Below are 20533 nucleotides of genomic sequence, written 5' to 3' on the forward strand. Positions count from 1 at the left end.
GAATAAACTTTATTGTAGTATTCAGACCAATGTTTTTTTAACTTATGTATCTGAGGTAGTCAGCATTGTAAAAAAATGCAAAAGAAAGAAGTACACCACTATTTGTAAGAGATAAAAGGAGAAATTTTAGTTAAAATTTTTTACAATAAAATAATTATGATTATAAATCTCTTTAGTTAAATATATACACATTACATGGTATTCTAAAAAGAATGAACTTTAATATTAAAGTTTCAAGCAGATCTAATGCACAAATTCACCACTTTGTCAGCTTAGACTGTAATGTCAGTTTAACATTCGTAAATGGCTGTGTCAGACTAATGGCATTGTTTTGTGCAAAACTAAAAAAATTATGAAAAGCAGATCTTCAAATACTTCTGTTCCCATGGTAAATAGATAGAAAAGGTAGTTTACACATACACACACTTACACACACAAACTTTGATTGCATACAGAGGTTAGAATGACCAGCACTAAAATAACCCCCATCTCTACAAAATAATTAATTTCTTGAATTCATGTAGTTTTTGAAAATTACAAATTTTAAGTGCTAGCAAATTGTGCTTTTAGGCAGCCACATGGCCAATAAGGTAGATGTTGTCATAAAGGTGCCCTACAAAATCTTCACTAATATTCTGCGCAGCTCGTCGTGTATTTCGGATGAACTCCCTCTTTGACATTTTGTTCTTCACATGAGGGCTTGTTAGATCAATGGAAAGTAGAATCAAAGAGTAACACAGTACATAAACTGCATCTAGACAAGAGAGAATAAATAAAAAAATTTCAAAATGGAAACTGTGATCATTAAAAATATTGTTCCCTGTCCAAGAACCTTACTGTCTTCATCATCTGGGCCTATAATTATATATGTAACAACTCAAAAGGGTATCCCAGTGAAATAAAATTTAATACAGCATTTTTCAAAGTAATAATGTCAGCACATCGCCAAGTGAGTACTTACAAATCTCTTAATATTTCTACATTATTCAAAAGTCACTAAGGGCTTTATGCACGTTCATTTAAACAGATTATTGAAGTTTTTATAAACTAAGGCCAACATCTGGCTAAAGCTTCTCTTTAAATATGTAGAGCAGTCCCACTGCTGAAAACTGGCTCCCCCCCAACCAATTAGAAATGCTTGTTAACCTGAATGAGGCCCAAAATTCCCTCTCACTTCTGTAGGACTATCCACAAGGTAAAATGTTAAGTATATAAGTCTTTGCAAGAGGGAACTTAGAGATAGTACAGAGCTTAAGCACAGACAAAAGTGAAGGAAAGATAATATGAAAATAAAACCCACTTATCAGCTAAGTCTAAGAGAAGAATCTGTATGTTATTTTGTTTTTTTTTTAACCCGAGTGGGATGATGACTATATACTGAACCCTCCCAAGCCATGTTGTACTTTCAGAAATACTTGCTTAGGTGCTGATTTTAAAACTATCATAAACAGTAGCATCATCCAGAAATACAAAGACTGATCCATGAATCAAAGCTCTTTTTTGCTTACCAGGGCTAAGGCCAAGCTCTCTCATCAAATCAGGGTTACAAGCGCAGAATCTGTGAGAGAACTTTGTTATGAGAGTCTCAAGGTACTCCCCACGCTCCTCAGGAGCATGAATGTGTCTGAAGAACTCTCTCAGTGCATTTGGCAAGAACTGATTTCTGAAGTTGTGCAGCGTCACAAGGTCATCCAAAACATCTCGCCTGGTAGAATAAAACCCCACATAATTAGAGAAGTTTCCTTCAACTGTTTAAATATGAAAATGTAGGTTTTAAAAATAAAAATGAAAGATTTAGAGTAGTTTATAAGCTTTGTTTTTTGCTGAAAGACAAAGAAAATTATCACTAACAGCACAAAGATAGTATAAACACATCCTTCAGACACAATAGTAGCCAAATACTATAAAAATATACATTAATCAGAATTCTAGTTTCTTTATATGCATATTCAATCATAGTCTACATAGAGGCTTTGCTTCCTTGAAAATGTCTGACAAAGCCGTTAAAAAAGACAGTAAAGGGAATACATTCATGTGTGTCACACATTTTGGTGCCTAAGTAGAAGCTGTTACAGGACTATCTTGTTAAAACCAGGCTTAAGTCAGATAAAATTTGCTCACAAAACCCCTTTAAAGTCTAAGTCCATCAGGGTGCGATGCTCTCAAGCGCTTTCCGCTGAACACGGAAACATCTAAAGGATTCAGGCTAGCCTACATGAACAGATGTGCAAAAGACATCTGAAGGAAATTTGGAAGCAAATTTGAAGTGAACCAAAGAATATTCTCATATGTTTCTCCTTTCTATTAAACATTTCAGTACTAAGACGGGAGTTACAACATTTAGAAACCTAGTTTTTATTTTTAGTGCCTGATTACGCTCTGTTTACAAAGGGAAGATGAATGGCAGTAGGGGTTGCTAATATTAACTTGCAATCTCATCCGTTAAACGGTTTTGTATTTTTTCTATTGCAAAAAAAATTGATAATCTGAAGTTTTACAGCACAGGATTGTCAGTGGCGATAACACTAGAGAATGACTCCTTTTACTCCTTTAGTGGTACAAGCTGAGGAGGATGAGAAGCAGGAGAGGATTCCTGCTAGAAGCACTGCTGTCCCTCTGCTCTTCCTATTTAGGCCCAGTTATTATTCTCCTCCTCTTTCAACTTCGCTTCAACGTGTTGGTGCTCCTCTTTCCTGATACTGCACTACCCCAACCTGAAGGTATCCTGGAGGGCAAGAGAAAGCATTGTGGAGGTAGAAGAGCATGCTACAGCAGGGAAAGTGTTCCTTACTGCAGCTCATGCTGTCTGCAAGAGGATGCTCTATTGCATTTGGGAGGTGGGTGTGACTTCATTTGAGGTGTATCAGACCACCAAATAATGGTTAGATGATTCAACATTAGTTAAAAAACTATCATCACGTGGTAAAGTGATAACTGCTTTTTCTGATTAACATCCTCACCAGATAGAAAAAAAAAGAAACCTCAAGTCAAAAAAAGCAGCAAAATATCTATAAAATCTGAGTGTCATACAGTACAAAGATTATCCTGTGCACTTTAAATGCTCATTATAACTTCAAAACAATTTATGCTCAGAACTGCAAAAATGCAGAAAAAGCACAGGATGTGAGATTTACTAGTTATAGGTGGTATTTTCAGGGGTTCTTATGAAGCATTACAGTTGCATAAATACTTGAACTGAATAATCGTTCAGATATAGCAGCAGCATTACTTTGTTGCTTTTTCTTGCATTTTCACATCTTTAAAATTGCATCAATACAAGCAAAATATTGTTGAATGGTGCTGTACATTGAAAATGAATAGAAAATGTCTCAAGAGAAATTCAAATTACCTTTCATCAAGGTAGATTCTCAGCTTCTTCCAATTTAGTGTTCTTGTGCAAAAGATAAACTTAGCTATTTCTTTCGGCGAATCGTCTAGTATGCCCTTGGACATAAAATAGTTGACTCCCTGAGATAAAATACATGTATGTGTAAATATGTTTAATCCTCATGTGTTTAGGAACAAGTATTGTACTTGGCAATGTAGGAGCACAATCCTACTAATTAGTCGGTTTGTTTTTCAGAATGATTCCTCTTCCTCTAAATCACATTTCAACATGCACAATACACTCTAAAATTATAAATCAAATGCAAAGAAACAGTTTATTGTTATGGTTGAGATTTTACATATACTCACAGTGGGAAATTTAAAATTGTGAACCCCGTAACGAGCATGATGGTTCTTTAATAATATCTTTACAAGTGTAGACTAGTATTTTGGTTTTCATACTTTTTAAATTGTATTTAAAATGCTGTGGGGACCATAACTTTTAATTTCATAACTTTTGTAAATAAGAAAATCTTAGCCATAATGTGTTTAGTCTTTAATATATTCCACTAAAACATTAATGTTCTCACATGTATATGATGTATCACATTCAAATAGATGCATTAAATGCATTTGTTTAAATGTGCAATAATGCAAATAAACACAAGCACGCTGATTTCAAAGCACAGGTAAATATCAACATATATAAATATGCATACACATAAATAAGAACACTGTGCCTAACATAAAAAAAAATTAAAAAGATAGAAAAATTGTGTATATTTTATATTCATATTATGATTTACAGAATTTTCCACACTTGGCCAAGCACACATTTCTTATAGAATACACATGCCAAATTTCATTTAAAAATATTTCAGTGATATTCTGGATTCTTTCTGTTCATTGCAATATTCCAAAGCATAAAACTATTTTCCTTATGATCTCAGAAATCAAAACCAACCTAATGGATTTTAAAAATGTTTACATTTTTCAACAACACAAATCTAAACCTGAGAATAACTATGGAACCAGTTTCAATTCAATTTGGCACGGGCTGGGAGTGGTTCTGAGCATTTGTTACAAAGAAGTGTTACAATACTTAAGTACAGTGTCTTTTGACTATACCATAATGTTGAAATAATGTAAAATGTGTAGGACAGTGCATTTCTGCATAGGATAATGTACGAAGGCCACAACCTAAATCACCTTTAAAATACTTCTGAAATCTTTTTCATAAATCTTCTGACATCAGACTTCACAATATTTTGTGAGTCTGCCCTTTTAGTTTACATTACATCTATAAAGATGTAGGGGCAACCTGTCATTCAGATTATAAACTAACTTCCCAGTGCTCTTCAATTCTGCTTAAAAAAAGAAATAAAGGACTGCATGCAGGTTTGGAAAACTGTTTTATGAAGTGGATCAGTAAAGCAAAGTCTCAGTTATATCAAGCAAAAAACCAAATTAGAATATATGCTTAAGATATCGATGAGACAAGTGAAAAGCCAACAAACACCTGTAATATTATCTAGCTCTTTTTACCAGTCCATAATTTTTGCTTATATATTTATAGAAAATAGCAGTTTATCAGCATATTTTTTTTTTTGTTAAAAGAATGTTTCACAAAATAAATAAAAATATAAAGGTTTTATACAGGTAAGACAAAAAAAATCCTAGCAATTTTAGGCCTTGATTTTAAGAAGAATCTTTATTTAGGACCGTCATGAAACATGTATTGCACTATAAGCTTGCATTTAAGTCCAAATTAGATCATATTAAAGTTTGTTCGTAATATGGATGGACAACATAAGGTTAAGTACTTTCTTGAATTAGAGCTAAATAGGAAACTAAAAATGGGAGATAAGAACATCAACTGCATATTAATTCATCAAGTATTCTGGCAATTTATACAAGACTAGCAGCAGAACATCTCCTTTACACATATCCTGACTTAATGAGACTTGGGCATTTGCTTCAGTAGTAAGTATTTGCTTAAGGTACTACAAACTGAAGCCTGGCGAGGAAGTCTCAGTGGTATTTCTGCTGCAATTATTTAACAAACACTTCTGCAACACACCCAGAAAATACCTGGCAAGTCATAGATGAGACAGGATGAAAATAACACCTTTACAACAGACAGGGGGTTGGTTTCCCTGTGACAGTAAATGCCATAAGCAATTTCTTTTATGCACTGGATTTCAACTCAAGGTAGGATCTTCACCTGATACGCTACCAAGTCTGCAAAACATTTTTATTTTCTGTCTCTAATTCCTTCTCTCTCCTCCCCTACACATAATGCTTGGCAATATCTTTCTCTGTGAATGCAGTCTCATTATTCATTTTCCTCATCTCCTTCACAAATAAACAGGGTATAAATAAAATAGACTTCAGCATGTGTCATCATTTTTAGTTGCTTTTTACTTCTTCCTAAGCAACCACAAATACTTTGCAACAATAGAAACCTGATTTCTCTTTAAAGTTCTTAAATTTTGGCTCACAGCAAATGAAATTTATTTACAAGATTTACAGCATGTCATCGAATCTGCTTTTTGTAACACTGTAAACACTGCCTGGAATTCCTCTCAGAACGCACACTTCAAATAAATCACTTTTGGTAGCTAAAATGGTCACTTGTGGCAGGTATACTAGCTGAAATAAGTAGTTCTACACACTATTAAAATCTATGCTAAGATTATTTATCAGTCACCTGGTGATTCTCTTAGGAAACATTTGACTGAAGTGAGGTAGGCAAATCTGTGCCACTATCTACCAGGTCCGAAGTGGTCTTTTTAATGCTTAGGAAACACACGGTATGTTATTCTAATTCTGATTTAGTGGGAGAGTAGTTAGGTGAACAGTACAACAGCCAAGATTTCCAGTAGCTCTGTGTCTGCCTAACTTATATGAGGACCCTGCTTGTCACCCTAATGTTCTTAGCATTAGGGAACTAGGACAGATGCCTTAAAGATACCTTGCCTTTGTGGCAAGAATGTTACCACTGAATTTCAGACAGCTCTGGATAAAATCTTAATGTATGAAAGTGTTGATTTAAATTATATATACAAATAACAATCATAACCATAGACTAATAGTAACAACAAAAGCCATTCGTTTTATTTCAATATGTTATTTTTTACAGTTACTCCTTTTTTACCAGTCGCACGATGCTTGTTTTACCAACCTATTCTATTACAGCACTGACACTCTTAGCTTGCTTTCTACCTGTTTCCAAGAGCCTTTCCATTCATTTATACCCACACAGGATATGTAAAATCAAAAAGTTTTCTTTTTCAGCATTGGTTTCATTTCTGCATTGATTTTCTTCTCTGCTAAGAGCACTTTCAGAACAGCTCAGTACAGCAGTCAACATTAAAACTTTTGTAACTGCCTTTGACATCTCTGTTTAGATATGCATACAAAGCAAACCAGACATATTCTAAGTTAACAGTATAGAAATTTTGGAATCAGTATTTTTCTACACATATACATGATTTCTCTTTTTAATATTTAAATGGAATTGTTTGCAAAGTCAGAGTTGGGAGACAATGAAGGTTTTTACCTAATGTGCAGTTAAAAGTAGTGCAGGAAAATATGCGACAAATACATTTGTCAATAAAGACAAATTTCGCTTAATATTTGAAATCTCAAATGTCACGCAAATGGTAGTACACGTTCTATTTGTTTAGCTTAAATAATTTTAAAAGGTGACTAAGGAATCACTAGTAGTATATTAACATTTTTAGGTGATTTATAATTCTGTGAGTCATATGCTTTTACATTCTGGTAGGATTACATAAGTATCAACATAAAACACTGATTTCTTTCTAGTCTGTACTGTATTAAAAAAAAGACAATTTCGATCACCAACCAAATTAAAACATTCTTAAAAAATCTGAAGAAATACAGGAATTCAACTTTAAATACTAGCTTAATTACCTAGATAAATCCTTTGGGGGCAGTGACTGTCCTTTTATTCTGTTTATACAGTATCTGGCATAGTAGGGCCTCAATTTCTAATTGGGGCTTCTAGGTAACATTAACATTATTAGTAAATAATAATTAGACATGTATGGTATTATTATTCCCATTTTGCTAGGGAAATGCAATATCTTAATATATTTCACGGTGCATCTTCTGGAATAAAATGAACAGTACTGCTGTTATATTTTCTAATAGAAATTTTAAAGATTCTTTTCCTAAGTTATGAATCAAGTCATTTGGTGACAAATGTGGACACAGTATAGAACATACATTTCAAACAGTGTCTCTTTCACTGTATGTCTTTAAAATACAGTCTCAGTGATGCACACTTGTGATGGCAGAAATCACAAGGAGAACGTAGAAATATTTTTCATGTTACACAGAATCCATAAATAATAATTTACAAGATTACAGTTCTCTGACTTTTAATGTAGAGTCTTCAAAAGGTTTCAGCTGCCTGGTCCATTCTGACTTTTTAGATAAATCACACAAAAGAACTTCTCCCCTCTACAACATACACACACTTCTAATATTCTTAGGACAGATAAATCAATGCATCTCAAAATTGGCTTGCTTAGTAGATCACTATGAAATAGGATAAGTTTTCAAAAAATTGGTTAGAAATATATAGCACAGTAAATATTCCATCATCTAGACTATCTATAATTAAAAGTCAGGTAAAGTAGTTTTATGCAAGTGGCTAACAATTCATTTATAATCAAGAAAAGGTCAGAAAACTGACCTCCCTGACAAAAACTAAGCGCAGTTGGTAACGAATGAGGCAATCTTCGTGAGTGGAAAGCCAGCCTTCGTATAAGCACTGTCTTAACTGTACTTCATTGTAATTATGCCACATAAAGGAAATCCTGACCTCAATGAAGTCAGAGAGTTTCGGTACAGTCCAGATTCCAATAGAAAAAATTTCCATAAAAATAAATGCTATTAAACAGAACCCGTTAGAATCATTATCATTAAGAATGAAACAAAAATTAGATCTTCTTCCCTGACCAAAGGATTCTCTTTTCCACCTTCAGTTCCAATTTTAACTACATAGCATAACTCCATGTAATAAACTTGACAAAATATTTTGTAGAGAGTTAGAAACAGTATACAAAACAGTGTGAAATAACTTCTGGTTGCTTACAAATTCTGAGTCATAAGCTTATGAGATATGAAATGAGCACTGCATGAGAAACATTTCACGTACACCATACACTCTTTAGAATAAAATACGGCAGAGACCATGTAGGCAGATTAAACAACATAATATTCATATTCAAGTGTTAATAGTAACACTAAACCACCCCCTCTCCCCAAAGAAACAAAAACCGAGTTCCAAAATCTTGGCTACAATGGTGCTGCCATATGAAAAAAAAACAAAACAAAAAAACCCAAAAACAACAACCAAAAAAAAAATGAGAAACCAAACATGCACTGGAGGCTTTTTTCAGATTACATGTAATGTGATTAGGCACATCCTTTCAGCACAATGTGAGCACCTGCTATGAATTATGCAAGCTCATGCACACAATCAATACATTAAATTACAGTGGATATCACAACACCATGCACACAACAATGGCTAACCAGAGAATCCTACCACAAAGTGTGTAGATGCTCTTCCCTACCCCGTGAGCCACCGCTAGCTCTGGAGCTGTTGCTGTGGAGCCTGGTTACCCATTTTCATGACATGGGCGGTGTCCTTTGGAGAATCTTGCTCCTGTGGCTGTAAGTATTCCTATTTTTATAGTAATTTGATCAGGTCTGTTATCAAATGTAAAGCAGAGTTTGGCAGGAAATTCGGAGACGCAATTTGTAATAGTGGAATGTCATATCATATATTCCAGTCACAGTGTCCTTATAATAATAATTCTGCCAATATCACAGTTGTAAACAATAAAAGCAATAGTATTTGTGAATTCTCCTGAAACTCAGGCCCTGAATGATTCCTACCAGGCTATGGTGCTCCACAGGGAGAGAGGAACAGAAGCCCTTAGGAGATATCCTGAGGTTCTTGTCTCTCACTAGGCCTGAAGCAGACTGTTTGTACTAATACTGTACAATATAACCATAATGAACCCAGAAGAAGTAAGTGTAGCATAATAAATTTAACACCTAATTTAGGTATACTATAAGGTAGTTCTAATTTGCAGACCTTAATTTCCTTTAAAAATAACAAATTTTTTATTCAGTGCCTTTTGTGAAGGCTCCAAATGCTTTAAACCTACCAAGATGACTTTAAATTAGGTTGGAATATTACAGCATATTATAAACTAAGATAGTAAGTGAAAAATTATGTTAAAACAAATTGAAAGACACAGAAAAATTTGGGTGGACAAAGCTGTTACCACTTAAAACTTGATATATTCTTTAAAACAAATTTAAGTTACCTAAATATTGCGTTTCATTTGAAAAGCTTTACATTTATTACTAAATTCACTAAAAGCCTGCTGAAAATCAATGCTAATCACTCAAGTGGCAAGGTGCTGATAAGACGTCTCAGCACTGCGTATCACACTTCAAGACAGAGCTCTACCAGAGAAATTACAAAATACTGTAATTTGTGACTAATAAAAGTAGTGGGTTACTTTATCAAGCAGAATATGAGATAAAGCAAGAATTTAAACAAAATCACATTATTGTAATGATTCATACGACTGCTTTATTTATTTCACCCCGTGGTTACAAGTTCGGGTTTTCTGTATCATATCAGCAGAGTGAACTACTGGCTCCTAGAAATATATCTTTTCATGTCTCTTAATCCTTTTCCTACTTTGGATTTATTCAATTACCACTTCCTTGTGTATGTATAAATATAAGCAGGAAGTTAATACTTTTTGTTCAGTACTGTGGACCTTCTTTTCCTAGGAAACACGAAGCAGGAGTCTGGTTTTGTACACAAAAGAATCTCCTTGTCACTTGGGCGTTAATTGCATATCTCCCAGGCAAAAGCTGTCTACTCTTAAACTCTTTTCTTCTTTGAAAGGTGACAGAGTGAAAGCAGAAACTGACTTCTCCAGTTAGTTACGCGAATCAGTAAATGGAAACCTTTCAGTTTGACACGGGTATATTTTGAAAATAAATATATGTTGTTATATACTATAAAGAAAGATTATGTTTATGCATAACAAACATCCGCAGAAATCAAATGAAACTGATCTTTAGGATAGTTCAGCAGTACATCTTTTTCATAATATTTCAAGATTTGGTCCTTGATAGTGGAAATAATTAAAAAGCCCTTAAAAGAAACTGTAATTGTCACAGAAGTAATCGGTGCTACTTTATACCTCATGCTGCTTTAACTGAAGTGGGATCAAACTCATACTCTGCAGAAGCATTTCAGCATTTTAATTTATGTAAGTGTATTATTATCCTTTTTAAATTCACCATTGTGTCTTCAGTTAGAATCTCTGCCTCAGTCCTAAGTCAATATGTGGTTATGAGTTTCTGGCATCCATAGGTCAGACCGCTGTACAGAGCACTTAAGAGGCAAGCCATGTAAATGATGTGCACAGGTACCGTACGCAAAAAAAGATCAGGATAGGGCTGTAACTTAGTATTAACGATTCCTACAGCAAAACAAACACCTATTAAAACTTGGCTTTTAATATGGCTATAATTATAAGACAACGATCACAATCAGCAACAGTTCACTTACCTCATCAGGGTTGGCATTAAAGGTGAGACTGCCCTCATCTAGCTGCATATACAATTTTCTAAAAGAAAATCCTAGAGGCGGATTCTTATTGTATATAGAACAGTGACCCCAAGTGGATTTGCACAACCTATGAAAATAGAATTAGTCTATTATTGAAATTCTTTTATGTATTTCATGTATTTTACAGAAGCAAAATGTAATCAACACTGCAAAGCCAAATACTCAAACTATAGGAAAAGTCAGAATTAGGTTGCTTGTAACACTTAGTTATTAAGCCTTTTGCATGTGTGTTGCTGAAGTGTTCGTTTCTACGATTATTGTTCTCACACAGGTTTTGGTGTATTTGAGTGCAATCTCAAAACATATCCCAGTAGGTGGCATCATAACGACATCCACACAGCTGAGACCTCTGGCACTTCTAGCATCTGAACACTGGATAACTATGACAAGTTGTTCTCCAGCAGCAGTATGACAGTCTAAAAAATTGTTGTTTCTTTTCTTGTGTCCCAGTTGTGCAGTGAGTGGGACACCACATCTGCACAAAATTATGCCATTAACTTACTGCTTTCCCCATCTGTCCTTTTCCCAGTCTTGACCACTCCCGATTATTTGATCCAGCTCAATCCCTCTATATCTTCCATCACTTCTCAGTTTCTTTCCCTTCTATCCCATCCTGACTCCATATCCCAGTTTCATCAGTTTCCATCCCTCATCTTGTTCTCCTTGATGACACCATCTGAAATTCCCTTCAACTGTCACTTTCTAGGCACTCCGATTGTTATCTAGATTCCCTAGTGAACTGGTAGTTCTGCTTCAACACATCTGTTTTGCAAACAATTAGGCACAATGCTCAGGACCCAGCAGGTAGCCACTGAGGACATGGGAGAGTCTTTGTTTTCAGTTCAGGAACCTGGGTCTTATTTGGACTGAGTTCGGAACTGCAGCCACAGGACTTGCCAAAGCCTAAAGTCAAACACATCCAATACAGGTGGAATATTGAAGATTAAGATGTCTACAGAAATCAGGCAATTTGAGACTTTTATTAATTTGCATTTTCACTACCAAAGTGTATAATTTGAACTGAGTATTATTTGGGAAGTTTTCACTAAAAATGATTGAGCTATTTCCTAGGATGAACTCTGAAGAAAATATGTATTTTTTCCCCCTGTATGTTAAGAATATGTACTGCATACAATTAAGATGCTCTAGTATCTTCAAACTTCGGTCCAGGGAATTTATTTGTATTTAGTGGGGTTTTGGTACCAAGAACTGAGTACAATACAATGCATACTTACACAACTGCCAAGCTATTTGATATACATAAACTTAGAAGCTTAGCAGGATCTTCACTAGAGTTTCAGTTTCCTGCCAAGACAACAGTCCCCAACAGCAGAACAATTGTGACTAAGAAGTTATAATTGCATTATCCTATTGCTGAGTTCATAAAGCATGACAAGAAGGGAAGCTGCTTAATTCAAATGTAGAGGGGCAAAGAAATAGATAAGGAAGGAAGAGATGTAGAGCACATAGAAAAGAAAAGAAACAAGACCTGAACAACAACCCAACTATTACAGTAATACTACTTACTGTCTGTTAAGGGGTAAAAATATGTTGTGAAAGAAGATAAAAGTTCTGCTGACCATCTACTCTAAAGATAAGTATGATTTCATGAGTCTTTCCTAGTGTTGTAAAACACCAAATATCAAAGAAAATATCTTTAATTAAATCTTGATCTTATACTATTTTATTTGATAGAATGTTCCTTTATTTATTTCCTGGACGTACAAACTCCACATATGTTATATAAATGTGTTTCAACTGTTAAACTGTAGAAATTCCACTGGACACATTTGCAGAACTGACCTTTTCTTTCCCCCTTCCATCACCATTGTCCAAAACCCACACACTTAAATTGCTCTAAGACAAGTATAGCAGATGAGTTCTCATCCCTTTCTACCTGGAGCTTCAGCTGAATAGGTTTGTTTGCTCAAGCTAAATAGACACTTCTTTGAAGTTCAGAGAAGTAATAATACAAACATTTGAGATGTGCTTTGAGCTAATATAAAAGTGAAGACAAGTCCTTGTTTTTTTTCCCCCATGATATATATCAAACAACAGGTGTACAGTAATACACACGTATAACTGTACCAAGGCACACTTGTGTATGTAGTAATCTCCACTAATACCTGATATTAATTAGAAATCCAGAATAACACATTTTTAATCTATATTCATGTTTCCCCTGTGTCAAATCTCATTTAACTTAGGAAACCTTTGCTAAGGTTAGAATGACAAAAAGCACATGTTGAAACAAATTTAAAATCTAGTAATTATTTTTACTATGTCCAGGTGATACTTCTTTTTTTTTTCTTTGCTTACCCTTGCCAGAGAAGCTCATCATTAGCAAGATCCTGCCAGACACATGAAGCTAGACAGAGATCAGTTGCATTCAGGTATGACAAAATGGTAAAACTAAGCTCTGGTGGCAGCATTTCCAGGTTAATAAATCCTTCTTGTTCTTTAGATTTTCTTGTCTTCAACAGGTGGTAGATGTCAATGCCTCCTTGGGCTTGTTTGCGATGGCTTGTATTGGGAACATTGTTAGTAGCTATCCTCCTACCATGTTCTCTGGTAAGATAGCCTTGTCCACTGTATCCTTGGTGTTGCAGTTGCTGGTTCCTCGCAACTCTCCAGAGTCCCTGACCCATCTGCGAGCCTGCTGGACATAAAATCCAAATTAAATGTTGACTGCTATTTATAAATATTTGTAAGACAGACTCAGCACACACTGGAAAAATAAAATTGTAAGACTGATCTGAATAGAAAACAAAGTGAGTTTTGTCAAAGTTACGCTGATGATGTCATCTGTCTCCAATTGAGCAACTGAATAAGTACTGAAAACAAAACCCATAAAAAAACTGGAATTTTTTTTTTTCAAAAATTTCTATGCTTGAAGAGTTACAAAATAAGCAATAAGCTTCTGCAAACAGTACCAGACATTATCTATGTCCTATTCAAGTTAAGAAGCCTTAACCATCAGAACATTTGGAATTATTATTTTCAGACTTCCCTTAAAATTTAATAAAAAGAGCTTATTTAGAGTCAATGAAGTGCTATAAAATGCAAGAAGAAAAAAAAATGTCCTGAACAGTGGGTAGCACACAAAATTAGGCTGTGACTGACATTAAGACAAAGCTTAGCTACTTCAATGATAACGCATTAAGGATTCAGTTTCTTGTTTCTGAGCACCCAAAGTATCTTTTCATGCTTTCTTGCACAGTAGCACAAAAACTTCATGATAAGGGTTCTATATCTTACTTATCACCATGTTTGTTATTTTTTTGTGAAACTTTGCTGCAGACAGTAATAAAAAGAACAGATCCTGAATGTTAGTCAGTTATCAGGATTTCTGATTGCCACAACTCAAATTTCAGTAACCACCTGTATTTACCAAGAGAGAAAATTAAAGTACGATAAATCATACAAATTCAGTATGGGAATGTTGTCTTAATCCTATCACAAGTAGCGTACAGATCGTGATCTATCTTATTTTTCAACCTTTGCTATGATGACAGATCACTAAAGTAATCATACTAGGAATCTGTAGGTTCCCGATGCTGACTTTCAAGAAAGAAACACTTATGGCCTGGTCTGGTAGGATCTCACAAGTATTTGAAATTATTTATATTCTATTAGCATAGGGAATTAAAAACGGGACTTTAAAACTGTTAAAGGTTGGACATGAATGGAAACCATTCTACATAAGCAGAAAGAAACAAGCTAAAGGTGCGATGAGTGCTTATGGGGAAAAAATGGAGAAATTAGAGAAATTAAAGAAAAAAAAGAGCATAACCAAGATGGAAGTAGACAAAAGACAGGCTCAGCTGGCTGGTGAAGCAGTTATCTACACAAGAATCCATTCAGGTTTCAAGTTCAATAATTAATTTTTAGATAGGGCCACAGCTGTGAAGAAACAAACTGTAGTCATATGTATTATATTCAATTCAGTAATATGCAAGATTTTACATAAATTCATCATTATTTTTATTCTCATTTCTTGTACAGTTATATATTTGGCTTAATTTTTTTATCATATAAGGCAGATTAAACCATGATCAACTGCTATAACTTAGCAGGCAAGTTTAAAAAAAAAAAAGGCTTACTGAGTCATACCATAAATAGGATATACAATTGTCTGCAAGAATGTATGCATAAAGAAGGTATTCTCATTTTGTTGAGACCAGCATAAAATTTTTAAAAGTCCTTAAGGTTACCGGTAAAGTTGCTTCACGAGAGGAAGCTATACCACAATCTGCCATCTAAAAAGTGGCAACAAAAGGATGAGCGGTCTGACAAAAGTGGGCCTTGGTAATTCATGCTGGTGTTTGCAATTAATTTTTGAAACTTCTAGCTGTAAATAAAACATGTTTCTTCACAAGATGAAGAACTCTGCCTTTATTTTTCATTGCCTAGCTATATTAAAATAAGAGGTAGCAACTTCTTTTAAAGAGACATTCCCAGAGCTGCAGTTGCTCAGTGCCACCTTTCTGTTTTTGAGCAACCAAATCTCTCCAAGGAGAAGGAAGTTACTAAACTTCATCCCAAAGGAGGATCCCAAGCACTGTTACAATAAAATCAAGAGCTGTTACATGAATCAGTGGTAGGTGTGCCAGAATTGGCATTTGGGACTACAAGCATAAACCCATCAAGTCGCCTGCTGCTCCAACTCCAGCTGCTGCTGCTGTTGCCCCTGCTGAGCAGGCAGAACATACAGTGATGTGCAGTGAAGAATCAAGCTAAAAACCTGTTTGTGTGGGTAGGCAGTAAGAGCCAAGGGCTGGAAGAAGGACGAGAGACTTTCCTAAGGGATGAAAAGAGCTGATAAGGAGTATTTCTGAGCAGATACAATATTTCAAAAAGGGCTACTATCACCGTGCTAGAGGATTCAATTAAGATAAAAAGTTCCCATTTTGCTAGGCACTGTGTATAAGCTTGTTAATTACTTAAATACAGTACTTAATAAACAGATATCTCTAAATGGAGGCTTCAACCAATTCTTGACCTTAGCCCTGTGAGTAAACTGAACACTGCCAACAAGGCATTATACTTTCAAATATGCAGATGCCAAATTCAGAGGCTGTGTTCACTCTTGGAAGATATCGGATGATCTGAATGACTGAGTAATAATGATCTTTCAGTTCAATTATGTAAAAAATTTAGGGTTTTGAAAGAGGTAAATGTATACATACACATGTAGATGTAACTCAAATATAATCTGCACACTTTCTCAGTATAGCTCTTCATGTAAAAACAAAAATAAAATCTCCCTGAAAATATAGCATTGACTCTAAACAAAATGATAAAATAGTCAAATACTAGTTTCAGGGACAGAGAGAACCAGGAGTGAGGGCTTGTAATCCCTCATCATTATTTCAAGTCCTTAACCACTAAAGCAACAGAAATCAGCAAGAAAAAATATGACAGCATTGCAATATTAAACCTTACATTTTACAAAGATGAAATGAGAGAACCTATGCTATGTAAACTGTGTATGTCAAGTAGAGAGAAAGGAAAGTTTTGTTCAATGTAGAAATCTGTTTGTTGAGGTAACTTCTTGTAAGACAAATTAAGGAATTTATTTTGCTAGTATTTCTGCCATCTTTTCTGACATTAGTTTATATCACTATAACAAAGCCACATTTCTATACACATTTGTTAACTCTCAACTGTTAAAAATCTTCTGAAAATACTAATTATTTGGGCATAGTTTAAATAAAAGAAAAAAAAAGGAGCAACAGAAAATTCAAGGCTCTGAAGATCATTAGGAATCATATTGTGACAAGTTTCATAACCATAATCTACCAGAAAGATGGGAGAGAAAGACCAGCAGTGTTATCAGAAACAGTTCAAAGAAAGGCTGTGCCCAGTCAATTATCAAGTGAATTTATGCTATCAGGTAAGCATCTGCCAATTTTATAACAGCTTTCAAACCTCTTCAAAGTCAAATTATCTTTCTGCTCTATATGCACTACTTGTAAAGAATTCGGTAGTGGTCACAGAGGACCAAGTTTTCCTACCTAGCCCTAAATCAAATATCCAAATTTTAGTTGCTAGTTTAATATTTTTGTTGCAATATTCAGCTAGAAATTCCTGTTCACAAAATACATTCTATTGAGAGATACTGAGCTAACAAGAATATCAACAGTTCTTGTTGGTGCTCACAGGGTTCTTCTCCCTACAAAAAAGCTAATTGCTATACATCACCAACAACATAATCACTTCTAAAATATTTAACACTAGAAGTGGCTCCAAAATGGAAAAAAAATACTATGTTGTTCAAGAAACTAGCCTTCTTATAATGTATTCACATACTTATACAGAAGATATCACTGCAGAAATAACTTTAAAAGTCTTTTTTAAAGTAAAAAATGATAAAAAATATATATTTGTTCTTTCAAGTACCAACTGAAGAAATTTCAGAGAAGAAACAAAGTGAGACACAATTTAAACCATTCTAGAACCAGCTGCTGGAAATCCACAAGCTTTAATATGTGTGTAGTTATTCAGCAGCTTATATGCTGTTTGTTGGATCACATTTTATTTTCCCCATCACGCAATTACTTTCAGCTTTGTAGTAATCTAGGATGAATGCTTTGAGAACTCACTCGTAAAACATGATGAGTAAACTCATTGTTACTATAAAGCCCTTTAAGTAATGGTGTCCAGAACTATATTTTTAAATTATTTTGAACATACTTTTCCAATCTCCAGATTCAATAGGCCACTCAAATTTATGTTTCCAAACTTCCAATTATGTAACTTTACCTAATAACTGAAACCTCTTGGTAGCTTGGCTATAATAACTATCACAGTAAAAATAACATCAAGCTTGCTTATAAACTGCTGATCTTCTCTGGCTCTGTCTGATATCTATCAGAGTCTGATTTCAATTTTAATCATGTCTTCCTCATGTTACTTGGTTACTGCATAATAAATTATTTTGCAGCGTTAGAAGAGCGCGATAGGATACTAAAAGCTAAATGTAAGCTAGATTAATGCTACACTGGCACTGGCTTCTGCTTTATTAAATAAAACACAACATACACTCTCGATACAAACCCCCCTCCACTTTATGGCAACCGAGCCCTACAGCTGCTGCTTTATGACCGCAATTACCCTAACAGGAAAATGTTCCTTCCTTCGATGTTATCGAAGCTGAAGCTTCGGTCACCGCAGCTGCATTTGTAACCCTGGCCTGCTGATCCCCCCTAACGTCAGAGCCTTTCAAACCTGACTCCAGGCAATTACGCTGGCGCTCGCAGAGGCACAGCCGCTCCCTCACACCCAAGGCCGCCCCAGCTGACGGGAGCGCCCCGGGAAGCTCCCTCCGCCGCCGGCCGCGGCTGCCCTCCCGCCGCCCCGCGTCCCGAGGGGCTCCGCAGCCGCCCTGCCCGCCGCCTGCCCGAGTCACGCTTCTCCCCGCTAAGGGGGGCCGGGACCCGAGCCGGGACCTGGGCCGGGGCACGGCCCCCCGGCTCGGCGGACACCGGCGCGCCTGGCCCCGCGGGTGCCGCCCCTGCGCGCCATTGGGCCGCTCCAAGGGCCCCGGCTCTTGATTGGATGCGCCGCCTGTCCGTCCGTCCGCACCCGCCCGCCCCGCTGAGGAAACCCGCGGGGGCCCGTACCTGTACGAGCTCGGGTCCCAACCGCCGCCGCGACGAGCCCGGCCCGAGTCGGTGCGTGAGCCTCGCCGGGCGGGAAGGGGCTGAGCAGCCCCCGGCGGCGGGGAGATGCGGTGGGAGCCAGGGAGGCCCCTCCGGCACGCAGGGAGGCGGCGGCCGCTCCGTCTGCTGCCTGGCAGGTTTGACGTTTGCTGTTGTTGCTGGAAGTGACGTCACCGCGGAGGGACGCGCGGGAAGCGGAAGGGGCCGTTGGGTCTCGCGGCGGCAGATTCAGTCTGTGCCCGCCGTCGGTTGGGAGGCGGTGCGGCCGGCGGGCTCCTGAGGGGAGAGGGCGAGGCACCCGCCGTCCCGGGGCAGGCGGCCCGGCGGAGAGGGGTTCCGGCAGCGGGGGCGGCGGTTGGCGCGGGTGAGCGTCAGGGTCTCTCTCGGGGCAGGGGTTCGTCCCCCCTGCGGGGCCGGCGGCGCGGGACGGCTCCGAGGCCAGGGCCCTCCCTCTCCTCAGGGACGGCGAGCCCCGGGGCGGGGCGGGGGAGGCCCGGTCTCCGGCTGGTCTAGGGGCGAGGAAGGGCGGGTGGAGAGCCGGCCGCGGTCCCGCTCTTGCCAGTTCGCGTCAGCGCGCTGGCGCGGCCCCGGGACCGCAGCAGGCCCTGCCCTTGGCAGGGCCACGCTTTTTTGTCTGCCGGTGTTTCGGTGGCTCCCAGGGCGACCGGCCCGCGACGCGAAGTTGCTTGAGCGGTTCATTCGTTTGCAAGTATCCTGTGTGCTTGAAGCGTGGCTGTTACCGCTGGCATCACAGCGAAGTGCAGTATCTGTCCTTGACGTTTTTGCATCTCTGCATAACGGTGTGATTCCCCCCCTGCTCCCCGCCCCACATAACTGAAGAGTCTAAATACAATTTAAAGAAATCAAAAGTCTTTTTTGTTGGACGTTTCAAAGACAGTGTTTACAGTGTTAATAAGATACTTGGTAATTTGAATATTTTTTTTTTTATGTTCATTAGTTCTTTAAATACCATATGCAATTTTGAGGGATATTCTTTAAACCATTTGCAGTTCTAGGTTATTATCTTTTAAAACTTTGTTATACCTGATTTTATTCTGGATAGCCAATGTTCTGTAACTGTTCTGTCATGGATTCCTACAGGCAAAAGCTATGTGCCACTTTTTATGGTGTTCACCTTCCCAAGATATTATTTTCTACTAACTTAGCTGTAACTTTTATGATCTCTTGAGCTATTCAGTTTGTAGTGACAGTAGTTGCCAATTTTTGCATGCAGTGTAGAAAGGATTGTTGATGCTTTTGGGAAACAGCCTATATGATTAGATGAATTCGTGTGAGAGTGGCTTCTATGAATATTTGCATTGCAGATTAGAGCTTCAGTTTTATGTCAGACTTTTTGAGACTTGGCTTGAGATCTGATTAAATTGGCAAAACTATAGGGTGGATCACTTTATAAAGTAACATAGGAAGAATAGCTGCCTCAGTTTCCAAATACTTGAGGTTAAATTGTCCCTAACCATTAACAATGAGTGTTATGTACTTATATTTAGCATGACTAATAATGCAGAACCTAATGATTAAAGAGGAAAAGCCTAATAATTAACAGGGGCAGAACACATGTGAAGATCTTCATCTTCTTGAAGATTGCTGATTTGAACACCATAGAGGCACAAGAAGAGAAAACAACAACACCAAAAGAAAAAAACAAACCCAGACCATTATGAGTGCAAGCCTTAACTGTATTTTTTTTTTTTCTTACTATAAGTGAAGTGTGTGGTCAAGAAATTCCTTTCAAAAAGACTCATTACTTTAATGAGTAGGACCAAATAACAAAGCTGCAAACTGTTGGAGTTGATTATAGCTGCAAACCTGTTGGAGTTGA

General features: G+C 37.1%; 2 protein-coding genes across 9 annotated transcripts in view; one reads left to right on the plus strand and one right to left on the minus strand.

Annotated features, from left to right (window-relative positions):
* On the minus strand, nucleotides 1-18776 carry FBXO8 (F-box protein 8). Of its 4 annotated transcripts, none has more exons than XM_082315976.1 (6): nucleotides 18260-18355; nucleotides 13349-13688; nucleotides 10970-11096; nucleotides 3350-3468; nucleotides 1509-1705; nucleotides 1-754 (listed from the first exon to the last, which is right to left on the minus strand). In XM_082315976.1, the coding sequence occupies exons 2-6, from the start codon at nucleotides 13675-13677 to the stop codon at nucleotides 567-569; spliced, it is 960 nt and encodes a 319-aa protein (XP_082172102.1). In that variant the 5' UTR covers nucleotides 13678-13688; nucleotides 18260-18355; the 3' UTR covers nucleotides 1-566. The 4 variants fall into 4 exon arrangements, with proteins under 4 accessions (XP_082172102.1, XP_082172100.1, XP_082172099.1 ...); XM_082315974.1 differs by having other exon boundaries at nucleotides 13349-13685; nucleotides 18260-18332; XM_082315973.1 differs by lacking the exon at nucleotides 18260-18355 and adding an exon at nucleotides 18655-18776 and having other exon boundaries at nucleotides 2-754; nucleotides 13349-13685.
* Nucleotides 18720-20533, plus strand: part of CEP44 (centrosomal protein 44) — a 15013-nt gene continuing 13199 nt past the window's right edge. For 3 of the 5 annotated variants that reach the window (XR_014228599.1, XM_082315968.1, XM_082315972.1), the window contains exon 1: nucleotides 18720-18830. The gene's annotated coding sequence lies outside the window, so the exon portion shown is untranslated. Of the gene's footprint in view, nucleotides 18831-18933; nucleotides 19058-19540; nucleotides 19618-20533 lie in introns of those variants that run through there. The other 2 variants (XM_082315969.1, XM_082315971.1) reach the window with 2 other exon arrangements.

Source organism: Platalea leucorodia (assembly GCF_965183815.1).
Source record: "Platalea leucorodia genome assembly, chromosome: 6".
In the NCBI taxonomy this organism is placed as follows: domain Eukaryota; kingdom Metazoa; phylum Chordata; class Aves; order Pelecaniformes; family Threskiornithidae; genus Platalea; species Platalea leucorodia.

Coding starts and splice junctions, on each gene's coding strand:
- FBXO8 (XM_082315976.1), bottom strand. CDS start 13,677: ATGGGTCAGGGACTCTGGAGAGTTGCGAGGAACCAGCAACTGCAACAC. Junction 11,097..13,348: donor GATGAGCTTCTCTGGCAAGG/GTAAGCAAAGAA, acceptor CTATTTTCATAG/GTTGTGCAAATCCACTTGGG. Junction 3,469..10,969: donor TTAATGCCAACCCTGATGAG/GTAAGTGAACTG, acceptor ATTTTATCTCAG/GGAGTCAACTATTTTATGTC.